General features: G+C 45.0%; 1 protein-coding gene and 1 long non-coding RNA gene across 3 annotated transcripts in view; one reads left to right on the top strand and one right to left on the bottom strand.

The window, feature by feature from the left end:
- Dpysl2 (dihydropyrimidinase like 2) overlaps positions 1-2635 on the top strand; it is a 104316-nt gene extending 101681 nt beyond the window's left edge. The window contains exon 14 of one of the 2 annotated variants that reach the window (XM_031362662.1): positions 164-2635. In XM_031362662.1, coding sequence (XP_031218522.1) covers positions 164-255 — 92 coding nt within the window. In that variant the 3' untranslated portion in view covers positions 256-2635. The remainder of the gene's footprint in view (positions 1-163) is intronic. The other variant, XM_031362663.1, reaches the window with a different exon arrangement.
- A 2460-nt stretch (positions 2636-5095) lies between these two features.
- The window catches only part of LOC116085240, a 10116-nt gene continuing 2594 nt past the window's right edge, over positions 5096-12617 (bottom strand). The window contains exons 2-3 of the long non-coding RNA XR_004116457.1: positions 10328-10466; positions 5096-5237 (exon numbers count right to left, since the gene is read on the bottom strand). This is a non-coding gene — a long non-coding RNA (uncharacterized LOC116085240). The remainder of the gene's footprint in view (positions 5238-10327; positions 10467-12617) is intronic.

Here is a 12617-nt window from a genome sequence, read left to right as displayed (position 1 = left end):
CTACTTCCTGTAGTTTGAACTTCCTGTCGTTAGTGAGGTTTGGAGAAAGGGATCAGAACATGTGTGCTTGGCTTGGCATTTCCCCCGAGGAGTGTTCCTGGGCATACCGCAGGAGTCTGAAAACCCTCATGCTCTTTTTTTTGGTCTCTTCCCTCTTCTCTAGGTGCTCAGATTGATGACAACATTCCCCGCCGCACCACCCAACGCATTGTGGCGCCCCCTGGTGGCCGTGCCAACATCACCAGCCTGGGCTAAAGCCCCTAGGCCTGCAGGCCACGTGGGGATGGGGGATGGGACACCTGAGGACATTCTGAGACTTCCTTCCTTCCATTTTTTTTTTTTTTCAAAAAAGAGCCTGTGATAGTTGCTGTGGGCAGCCAGTTCCTGGGGCTTCCTCTTGGGCCCCCTGCACTCGGTCTCCCCTGGAGTTTCTGAATTCGCTCACCCAAGTCCCTACACAGCTATGAACACCACACCCAAGCCTAGCCACTCACCCCACACGGAGCTGCATCCAACATGCAGACATGCGCCACCAAGCAGATCCCAGCAAGGGTGCCCCTATCACATCCTTTGCCGTGCAGTCGGCACCTTCCTGTCACGGGGAAGATTCAGTGAATTGCCCTGAGCTGCCTTCTTTTCTTTTTAAAAAAATTTTTAATAAGGTTTTCTTTGTGGGACTGGGGAGGGCTGGGGAGGGTGGGAGAGTTTTTTTTTTTTTTTTTAAATACTAAATTGAAAGCCTGATTCAATATTAATCCTCGGGTCTTGAACTGGACATCCTAATGATGCAATTATGTAACCATTAAGCTGATTCCGAGGCTGGCAGGCTACCGCCGCCCCTCTGGAAAGGTTCCATGTGTCTACATCCCCATCCCTTACTTTTCCGGGTCAGCTATGGAGAAGAGGCGAGTTTTCTTCATTGGCCTAGATTTTGCGGCAGATTAGCCCTTTTGAAGGTTCTCTACCATTTTCCTCTGCACTCTTGGAGGGATTTAGATGTTGGTCTCCTGGTTTGTGTTTCTTCGAGACAATGTTCTTTTTTCCTTGGCTGTCTGCTCTTAAAGCCAGGCAACCCAATTTGGCCTCAGGCATACATAGCCGGAGCGGACCCTAGTTTTGCCCCCCACAACCATAGTTTGTGCTATCCTGGTTTCTGTCAAGATTGGTGCTATCTGATTCCCATCACTAGGAGGTGGCTGGGTTTGAGGCTTGCCAGACACAGGGATGGCCCGGATTATGTCACCAATAGTGTCACATGTGGGCCTAGAATAGACTTACATGTGGTGGAAAGATGAGGAGGAATTAGGCTGTAGAAGTGACAGTTCCCAGTCAAATCTGTAAACCCAGCCCCCAAACTGGGACCAGTTTCCCTGTGATGGAGCCAACCACGATGGGGCCATTCTCTCTGTGGAGGAGCCCTTCCCAGCCTTTGCCAGGAAATGCCTTCGGGTATTCTAGAATGTTGGGACTTATTGTGTGTGTGGTGGTGGTGGTGGTGGTGGGGACATTTTTTTTTTTTTTCTGTACAGTTATTTCAAAAGGTCTAACATGATGAGGGAAGGCAGAAATCTTCGGGATCATTAGACTTCAAGTCTTTTACAAGAGGGACAACCCTACTTTAAGAATCAGTATCTCGTGGGAAGAAAATTGTACAAATTGAATGGATGGCCCTCTTAGAGATCACACTGCCTCTTAGAGACCATGTCACCTCGTATCTGTCACCCTCCCTCTTCCTGTCGTAGTGACAGGTTTTCAGTAGCTGGCTTCTTTCTGTACTTGCTGACTTCTGTCGTATTTCTTTCCAGATGTGTTTACAGGTCCCTGCAAGCAGTGTTAGGTCCACAGGCTTTTATGAATCCAGTCTGCTTGGGTAAAGCGCAGGATCAACAATTAGTGAAACTCTGTGTGTCCACACGGTTTTGTCTTTGGGTTTAAGGGTCAGGATTTTGAGTTTGTTGTTAATTTTTGTTGTTTTAAAAGTAAATTGCACTTTTAAAAATTGGTTGACTTAATATATTTGCTTTTTTTTTTTCTTACCTGCACTTAGAGAGAAAATTTGAACATTGGAAAACGCTTTTTTTTTTTTTTTTTTGGTTCATTTGTTTGGATTCTGAGAAACTTGCAGCTCTTCAGTATTCACTCCTGATGTTTCTTGTATGGGGCCGTGGCCCTTTTGGTTGTTTTCGATCATTTTGTTAAAACCAAACAAAACAAACACAACAGTTTTAAACCTGAAGATTTCTGCAGTCCGTGTAAGCATGTTTACCTGTTGGCTCGCTTTCTGTGTCTGTTAAATGAATGTCATATGTAAATGCTAAACTAAGTCAACAGTGTCTCAGAACTGAATAACTGCAGTGACTTGATGCTCTAAATCATTGTAGGATTTACTGCTAGATGGTTTTTAACCCTTGAACCTGTGATTGTGACCCATGAGGGGGGGACCTTTCAGTGCTAAAGCTGATCATGTGTGTAGCCAGAAAGGTACTTTTTTCTTTTAATTTTTGTTTTATTTTTTGTAACCACTGTCTTAATGGCAAAATAATTATGGTAAAATACAAGTCTCGTGTTTATTATTCCTTAAGAAGTCTGTGTTATATTACCACGGAACACCCAATAAAGCAGAATGTGGTTGTTTCAGAGGTGTGTCTATTTTAAGACTCCCACGGTGTGTCAGCTTCTCTGAAATGATGCATGGGGAAGCCCTGGCCTGACTTCGCCTTGGGTTTGGACCAGCCCAGGAGTGCTCACCCCCATGCCACAGGTTCCTATGGGTATCCTGGCTACTGGATGAAGTCTCAGCCTATGCAATGGCATACCTGGGGGATGAGGACCACAGAGGCTGAGGATCATCAGTGTCTTAAAACCCCGTCTCGGAGAGACAGTGAGCATCCCAGAGTGCCGAGCCAAATCTTGAACCTGGGGTTGGAGTGGGACCACAGAAGGCGAGGTGGGCTTTCCGTGAAGGTGCTGGCCTTGCTTCTCTCGTGCTTACCCTGGGGAATCTCACTACATGGGTGCAGGAGAGAAAAGAGATTGCTTAGAGTGTCCTGACACCTCAGTGGAGGTGCTGTCAAAACCAGGACCAAGGCCTAAGCTTCCACCCTCAGCTCAGGATGGAGGATGCTGGTCGGGATGAGAGTCATGCTGGGTTTCCGGGTATCAGTTTGCACAGTTCCTTGCTCTGGGTGGTATTGGCTCTGAATGAAGAAGGTGTATGCTTTGGGCACCCTGTGTCTATCATACGTTAGGGCTGGTTTACCCCCAACCCCACAACATCTTATCATTATCATCACTATTTATTATTGTCTAAACTGTATATGAGGTAACACGCAGAATTACACAAGCCCAGCCTGGTGGTTCACAGGGGCAAAAGCCAAGCACTCAGGAGGCTGAGACAAGACTGGGTGGCATAATGAGATCATTCCTTTAAAAGAAAAAGATGATGTCATCATTAAAGCAAGGAGACGGGAAAGGAAAAGCAGGAGGCCCCAAGTGGTTTGGACCAAGAGATAGCCGCTTGGATCCTTCGCACATTCTGCATGACCTACCTACTATGGCCAGTTACAACATTGACCCTGGTTAAAGATGAAATAGAAGAAACTCTGGATCCAGGCCTGGCTTCTTCTGGGAGCCATAATGTAGAGGTATAGGGATGGCTCTGTGATCAAGAAAGTCAAAGGTATGTGGAAAAGGAGAGCATGAACCCTTCTTCATCTATGAGGAACCTGTGTAAGAATAATGAAGACCTTGAATCCATCCCATCATCCCCCAGACTCCATCTACACCAAGAAGGGCCTGTGCATCCTGTAGCTTACAACTCCACAGTTCTTCCAAGCCCTGGGAGGTCAGTTTTTGCAGGATAGAGCCCAGAGAGGCCCATGCAGGCACTGGGAGGTGGACCTACTTGAGTGGGGACTTAAGATGATCCAGTACCCTAGCTCGAAGTCCGTGTTCTGGCTGGTGGTATCAACTGCTGGACATGCCTCTTGAATGGCAAGAGGTAAGCTAGAGGAGGTATGGTCCATCATACCTGAAGGTGGACTAGGTGGCTGGTAGCATGGTTAAGTCCAGCCAGCTGTGTCACTCTTGTTATGTTTTAGTCTAAATGGATCCATGAAAACCCAAGGAAGCCAGAAGGGAAAAGCTAGGAAATATCTGGGGCATGCCTTGCTTGGAGGATGTGTGTAAGCCTCATACTGCTCTGAGCAGAAGGCTCCATCCCCAGGCAAGGTTCTGTAGCATGCGTTCTGTTAGCAGAGCAAAGCTGTCTCTTCTTCCATCAGCTGTGCTGGGGATCCATTCCATGATGCTACTGAGCAGGAGTGTATTAAGAAAACCTAGCTCTCTCTATGGGACCTGGCAGTGGTCTCCTGGTTCACTCCTCAGCTTTCCTTGCCCTTTGGTGAATCACAAGCCAGGAAAGAAGTATGGATGGAGTAGAGAAGTCCAAAGGGACACCAGGAAGCTGCCAGCAACAGTGTCCCCATGTCTCCCCTAAGAACTGAGCGTGAAGGAATGATTGGTAATCACCCAAGGTCTTTGGTGGATTTGCAGAGACTGTTGGAGATGGAGGAGACGGTTGGAGACGGCATCCATTGTTTCCAAACAATCTGTTGGTTAAAGTCATAAGGCTGACAGCTAACATTCGCTATGACACACCAGGCACTGTGCTATGTAAGACCTTTGTGCCCATTAACTGAGCTAATCTTTGCAAAAAGTCATGAAGAAGGGGCCATTGTGCTGGCAAATAGATAAGGAGGTACAGCTCAAGAGTCAAGTCAGTGTGTGTGTGTGTGTGTGTGTGTGCATTATATATGTATATATAATATATGTATAATATATTGATGTAATATAATGGATAGCTATTATTAATACTATATACAATATATTATAATGTATAATAATTATTAACAATATATTATACATTTGTGATTTAACATTGCAAAAATGCTCAAGAAGGCCAGAAGAAGGTATCAGATCCCCTGGAGATATAGTTACAGTTGATTATGAGCCACCATGCGGGAAGTGCTAGGAACTGAACCTGGGTCCTCTGAAAGAGCAGCCAGTTCTCTTAACCACTTAACCAAGCCATCTCTCCACTCTTCAAATATATTTACTTTTTTGGAAGCACTGTTTCCCTAGGTATCTCAGCCTAGCCTTGAACCCATGATTCTTCTTCCTCAGTTTCCTGAATGCTGAAATTACAGGCACACGCCATTCCACCTGATCCAGAAAATCTGTGGAGAAAAGAAAAATGAAAAAAGCAAACTGGATTTTCTAAACGTAAAGCCTTATGAATGACCAATCAAGAGAGATAGCAATATAAATAAAGTAGTCAATGGAAAGGAAAGAAGAATCCAGAATGGATCCATAATAGATGCAGAAAACACACCCCTCTCTGGCTAACTGTCTGAGAAGCACTTACGGAGGAAAAGGCTGCTTTGCTTAGTGCATAGAGCAAGCAATAGGTGTATCCCCAATTGCCATTACCCACAATCTCTTATGAAAATGTTCCTGCTCTGAAGGGTGGGGGTGAGAGGGTGGAGGGCACCAGGGAAACAGACTATGCAGGTCATTCAGCATGAAGAAACGTGGGCGAGCATAGTGTGTAGGATGACCATGCTGCACATATTCACACATATGTAGACACTCTGGACCAGACAGTGTGTACTACACACAAAAATCCAAGGTAGTGGTGGTCTAGGATATGGTGAGGGTTGTCAGGAAAGTAGTATTTTGAAGATGTTCAGTTTTATAAAGAAGCTTTGGGAAAAGCGGGTTGGGGTGGTAGAAAAGAACCAATGTGTGTGTATACACACAAGTGACACATAATTAATTCTTACAAGGACCTCGAGCTGTAGGTAAAATAATGTCTATGCGAATCCTTTGCAAAAATAATCTTTCGAAAAGGGCAAAGTGACCTAGATACTAAATGCATTGTTAGTTGATTAAGCTTTAGTTCCAGGATAAGGCTAGTGCCCACAGGATAACAGACAAGGGGAGCCCGGAGCACCAGGAGAGGGCTGGTGCCCACAGGAGATCACAGATGATGGGAGCCCTGAGCTCTAGGGTTTTGCTAAAGCTGGAGGAAGCCCAGCTTTGGCTCAAGGCTATACTCAGTCTGAAGGCTCATGAGAGGAACACTGCAAGGGCTGGGGGAAGACCAAACTCCAGGGTTTATAAAGTCTTATGCTTAAATAATGCATGACAGATTCGTGTGATGAGCTTTGATTGCTAAGCCTCATTACTGTTACAGATACAAAAACTAGCTTTGTCCTAACAAACCCATCGTTCCACGCAGGACCTTCAGACATCTTGACTTGCTCAATAGGAAGAGATGGAGGGCAGAGAAGACAGATATATAGTCTACTAACCATGACCTTGTCCATGGCCTGTTAGGGTTTGGTCCATTGCTATGTATTCAATAAATTGCTCCATTATGTATCCCAAGATCTGGTGGCCTCAAGACGAGCAGAGTCTCAAGTACACAGCCTTTGTTGTGTAAAGCTTACCCCCAGTTATCCCTAATTGGTTAATAAAAGTTGCTGACAGCCTGTAGCTGGGCAGATCGGGCAAAGATTCCCAGGCTTGGGGTCCCATGTAGGGACCACAAGGGATGAGAAGTGGGGAGAAAGAAGGAAGTCGCCATGGGGTAATATGGAGCATGAGAATCTGGCTGCAAGGACTGGCCTGACGAAGCAGGAGCAGCACAAACGGAACAGATAGATGCATGTATTGATGGGGAGTTTGTCAGGAAAGCAGACGAAATAGCTTAGAGGGTTAATACCTGCCTAGCTATAATGCTATAAGGCTTGTTATAAATCTAAAGGTCTCTGTGTCTTTTATTTGGAAAATTGCTGGTTAAGGAATAACTGCTACCATAATGATTTCCTGTATTTTATATATGTGAGTATACTGTCATTGTTTTCAGATACACCAGAAGAGTGCATCGGATCCCATGACAGATGATTGTAAACCACCATGAGTTCTGGAATTGAACTCAGAACCTCTGGAAGAGCAGCCAGTGCTGTTAACCACTGAGCCATCTTTTCAGCTCATGATTTCCTGTATTAATATATACAGAATAATAGTCATCATTTTACAAGGATCATAACACACACACAAACACACATGTGTATACACACACACACACACACACATAAAATTGAATGTGCTCTGGACGAAGTCAAAATATTTGTTTCCCTTTACACTTCTAAGTGTGGACCCCAAATGTAATGTCTGTCTGTCTCTGTATGTGTGTGTGCAAAAGCCAACCTTGGGTATCATTCCTCAGAATGCCATCTACCCTTTTTCCTCCCGCTTTGAGAGAGGGTCTCCTATTGGCTGGGAGCTCTCTGATTAAGCTATGTTTGCTGGTTGGCCAGCCAGCCCTCTCTCTCTGTGAGAGAGGAGCCTCCTGTCTTTGTCTCCTCAGCACCAGAATCACAAAGCTTTTTACCCAGGTTCTGGGTACTGAACTCAATCCCGGATGCTTAGACAACAAACACTTTAGTGACTGAACCACAAGCTTTCCCAAGCTTTCCCTTTCTGAGGGTCATCTGGCTTGGGTTTCCCTGTTACTGCACAGATGCTTTTATTGCCTGTCTGGAGATGTCTAGGGGAGAAAGGGTTGCTCTTCTTCACCACTCTGTGATGTCGTGCGCCCTCTGCTGGGAGGAGATGCATCCTTCCTCTTATGTACTAAAACCAGTATGAGGAGGCTGGGAATTTAGTCCTGGATGGCTTCATCAAAAGTAGGAACAGAAAGAGGAGGTCAAGCCCTCCACAGAGCATAGTGCTCCATCTCACTGGAGGAAAGGAAGACCGGTGCAAGAAAAGGAAGACAGGTGCCCAACCTTATCTCTCCCAACCGCTTTCTCGCTCCTTCCTTCCCTCCCTCATACTCACACCTTCCATTCTATGATCTCCAGCTGTATTAGCCACCCCATAGCTTTCCCTGTACCCACAGGATCAAGTAATAGGCACTTTAACTTTCTGTACAGGTCTCATAATTTTCTCCAACCTAAGCCTTCCCCTTGGATCCAAAGAACTGCCCCGACTATAGCATCTGCACTGGTTGAATAGGTTTGGATCCCATAGACTAACGTGTTTGAATGATTGGCCTTCTTAGAATAGGTATGGTCTTGTTGGAGGAAGTGTGTCACTTCGGGGCCAGGATTTGAGGTCTCCTATGCTCAAGCTCCACTCAGTGTGGAATCCAGTCTCCTCATGGCTCCCTTCAGATCAAGGTGTAGAACTCTTGGCTCCTCCAGCACCATGTCTGCCTGCAAGCTGCCATGCTTATAAAAAACGGACTAAACCTCTGAATCTGTAAGCCAGACCCAATCAAATGTTGGCCTTTATAAGAGTTGCCTTAGTCATGGTGTCTTTTCACAGCAATAAAACCCTAATAGGACCATATCCCTGCTAGCCAGCAGCCCAGCTCCACAGTCTGAATCCAGAGGCCAACTCCCCAGGGGGCAGTTGACCTGTCCTTGGCTTGATGGCTCACTAGTAATCCATGCTAGTGTAAGACCCTAAATACTGAGTGGGAATCATGGCCCAGGCTTCCTAGCTTCCTTTTCAGCAATGCTGAAGTCTTTGCCACAGGAGTGCCACTGTGCAAAGTTGCTGTGGCAACTCAGCGGGCCATACTTATCTTCCTTTCCTGTCCATTTGAATCCACACTGCCCTGTGCTTTTTCTGCAAGTGGACCTCTCAGACCCACACTCTGTAGATGTGTTTATGATCCGTTCACTATTCCATATGCTCCTTTCTCCACTGCACAGTATCCACCTTCTCCAGGGAGGTCCCACCTCATCTCAGCCTGCACAGTCTTTATGATGGCAGGGGCTTGATTGTCCCTAAGTCTCAATACTGATTTTGTAGTAGTCAGCATTGCAGTACTGAAACCAAACACTAGAGGGAGACACATCCTGAAGAGAAAAGGTCTATTTAAATTATAGGTTCGAAGGTTTTAAAGTTCACAGTCCAGTAGCTGTGTTTGTTTAATTTCTGATGAGGCTGGCTGATAGCAACACTCTATAGCAAGAGTGTTTAAGCTCACATCTAGTATCAAGCTGGAAGGTGTGTGTGTGTGCATGTGTGTGTGTGTGTGTGTGTGTGTGTGTGTGTGTGTACTAGGGCTAGGTCTGACCTTCAGTGAGCTATGGACCTTCTAACAGGTCACGTGATGGTTAATGCTCATTGTCAACTTGACAGGATTTGGAATCATCTAGAAGACATACCCTGGGAGCTCTCTTTGCAGGCATTTATTTCCCTGGAGATCTATCTGAAGTGAGATTACCCATATTCAACTCTTAATGACATGATCCTGTGAACTGGGAGCTCAGACTGAAAGGAAAAGGGGAAGAAAAAGGAGGAAGACAACTGGGTACCAGGGTTCATTTCTCTCTGCTTCCCAGCTGCCACATGGCCAGCTGTTCTGTCATCATGCCCTACCTATCATCACAGACTGTACTCTCAAACCATAAGCTCCAATAAACCTTTTTTTTTTTTTACCTTAAATTGATATTTTCAGGTATTCTATTGTAGAAAAGTTACTGATAAAGGCTCCTTCCAATACTCCACCTTTGTATAATGACTGCTGGGGACAGTCACCACACCATTCAAGCCACAGCATCATGGTTATACAGAATGATCTCCCTGCTACTCAATCCAAAGGCTTTTTTCCATCTGTCTCTTGACTGACCTCCCTCTGTGCTGGATTGTCATGCCCTTACTTTATCTTCTTATGGTGTCTTCTCTGCTATCCAACATTCCCTGGCAGGTGCCTTCTCCAGATTTTGGTATTTAGAACTCACAGAGGATCTGTCACACGGCCTTTTACATCACTGCACTTCACCCTGCGCTCCTCCGCAAGCTCCTCCACATTCAGTTCTTATGTGCTGCATACTCTCAAGAAGCCATGATCTCAAAACCACAAAACAGAACAGAACAGAACCCAACCCCCAAAATGAAAAACAAACAAACAAAATCCTCTTCAAGGCCAAAGTTGTGTATCTAACCTTTCCTTAAACTTCACTTCATAGTTTATGATCACTATAAGTATTACTCTTCTCCCTTTTACACATCTGTCTCAGTGTTCAGTGTTTGATAGCCCAGAACCCACAGGGCCCTTAGTTATGGCAAGCCAAGAATCAAGTGGCCAACAACTCCCAGCTGCCCTTCATCCGCTCTTCGTGAACATCTCCCCTGCCTGTTGTTCTGTTGCATCAGTAGCTCTCAACTTGCTAGCATCTCTCCATCCTATGCCTATTCTTTTCTCTCCTCTTGCTCTCCTAAGAACCATCATCATCCTCCTTACCTGCTCACAATGATCCACTTCCTCCAGGGAGGATCCACCTCCTAATGATTCTCTGCTTCCTGGAGGGGAACACACATGGCCAGCTGTCATCTATTTCTGTTGCCATGCCTCTGTCACCACGATGTACTGGAACCACCACCTGGGAACAATATAACCTTCCTCCTGTACATTACTTATGGTCCAGTAATGAAAATAATTACTATAATAAGGAGATATCCTCCCATTCCACAGCCTTTTGACTTTAATCCAAACAGTACCTCTTAAGCCTACCCAAATACTAACTTACCTCAAAATGCTGTCCATACCTAGAAAGCAAAACAAAACAAACAAACAAAAATCCTAACCAACTACCACCACCACCACAACAACCAAACCTGGCTGTGACAACTGGTTACAAGGTTTGATCCAAACATTCTTCCATAGAGAGGACCCAGCTTCTCTGGTTGGGGAAAACCAGTCAAAATAGAAATTAAGTTTTGCAAAAGGAGTGTGGAAAAAGACACAAAAGCAATTGGACAAGAGAGAACTCTCCCAGTTTGCTGTTTCTAGTCCCTGAGCCTGCATCTTGCTGATTCTTGTGAGCAGTAGCTGGAAGAAGATATTTACCTTGAATAAAAATGACATTTACCAACACCCAGGATCAGAGGTGAGGAGGACACAACATTGGTCCCAACACTGGGAGTAACTGGGACCAGTGGGACCAGGCACACAGGAACTCTGCCAGCCCAGTGGCTCAGATTCCTTCCAGTCCCACAACACCCAGAGGAAGCTCCACTCCCAGGTGCTCTAACATGTCCAGGATAAGAGATGAGGAGGAAACAACATCTGTCCCAACACCGGGAGTAACTGAGACCAGCAGGACTCAGTCACACAGGAACTCTGCCAGCCCAGTGGTTCAGGTTTCTTCTGGCATGTCTGAGCTGGTGCCCTGAGCAGACCTTGGGCTCAAACTCTGCAGTCATTCCCAACACCCAGAGGAAGCTCCACTTCCAGGTACTTTTTCTTAATATCTTAATATGAAAATTAATATTACCAACATATCCTAATCGATTGAAATCCAAAAATATGAGGAATTAGAAATTTATTGACTGTCATCCAATGGTCTCTATAATTTGGTAACTGAAGAAAGAGATCCAATATTATACAATCCATATACACTTTCAGCTTGTTTGTTCGTGACAATGTCTTGCTGTGTACAACATAATGGTCTTGAGATCTTGATTCTCCTATCTCAGCCTCTTTATTAGTGGTATTGTTTATTTCATGTTTTTACACTATACTATGGTTTTCAGAACAGCTTACATATTTTAAAAGTATTTATATACCCAAAAGAAATGTAGACAATTAAATTGGGATGGGGTTTGTAAGAGAACAACAAAGAGTAAGACTGAATGCTTTGCTTGACATTTGTAACTCTTGTATCAAGTTAGCACAGTAAGAGTCAAGATTTTAAGCTCTACTAAATATAAAACAAACAAACAAACAAACAAAAACACTTCATATATTTATGTTCATTTAAGAAAATATTAGTAGTGATGTATTATTTTGAAATATACAGGTAATACGTTTCGAGTTATTGAAAATTTATATTCAGGGCTGGTGTCCTGAGCAGACCTTGGGCGCAAGCTCCACAGCCAGTTCCACAATATCCAGAGGAAGCTCTACACCCAGGCACTCTGATACGCTCAGGATCAAAGGTGAGGAGGACACAACATCTGTCCCAACACCGGGAGTAATTGGGACCAGCGGGACCAGGCACACAGGAACTCCACCAGCACAGTAGCTTGGGTTCCTTCTGGTCTCTCTGGGCTGGTATCCTGAGCCAACCTTGGGCGTAAACTCTGCATCCAGTCCCAAAACACCCAGAGGAAGCTGCTGCACTCTCAGGTGCTCTAACAAGCCCAGGGTCACAGAGACAGCTTGACTCTGAGGAGTTCTGACACAACCAAGATCACAGGAAGGACAGGCTCCAGTCAGATTTAGCAAGGGCAGGTAGCACTAGAGATAACCAGATGACAGGGTACAAGCATAAGAAAATAAACAGCACAAACCAAGGTTACTTGGCATCATCAGAACCCAATTCTCCCACCATAGCAAGTCCTGGACACACCATCACACCGGAAACACAAGATTCAGATCTAAAGTCACTTATCATGATGATGATACAGGACTGTAAGAAAGACATAAATAACACCCTCAAAGAAATACAGGAGAACACAAGGAAAGAGCTAGAAGCTCTTAAAGAGGAAACACAAAAATCCCTTAAAGAATTACAGGAAAACACAATCAA

The sequence above is a fragment of the Mastomys coucha genome, unplaced genomic scaffold (genome assembly GCF_008632895.1).
Source record: "Mastomys coucha isolate ucsf_1 unplaced genomic scaffold, UCSF_Mcou_1 pScaffold9, whole genome shotgun sequence".
Classification (NCBI taxonomy): Eukaryota; Metazoa; Chordata; class Mammalia; order Rodentia; family Muridae; genus Mastomys; species Mastomys coucha.
The sequence above is the reverse complement of the archived record's forward strand: the minus strand, read 5'-3'. Positions and strand labels throughout refer to the sequence as shown.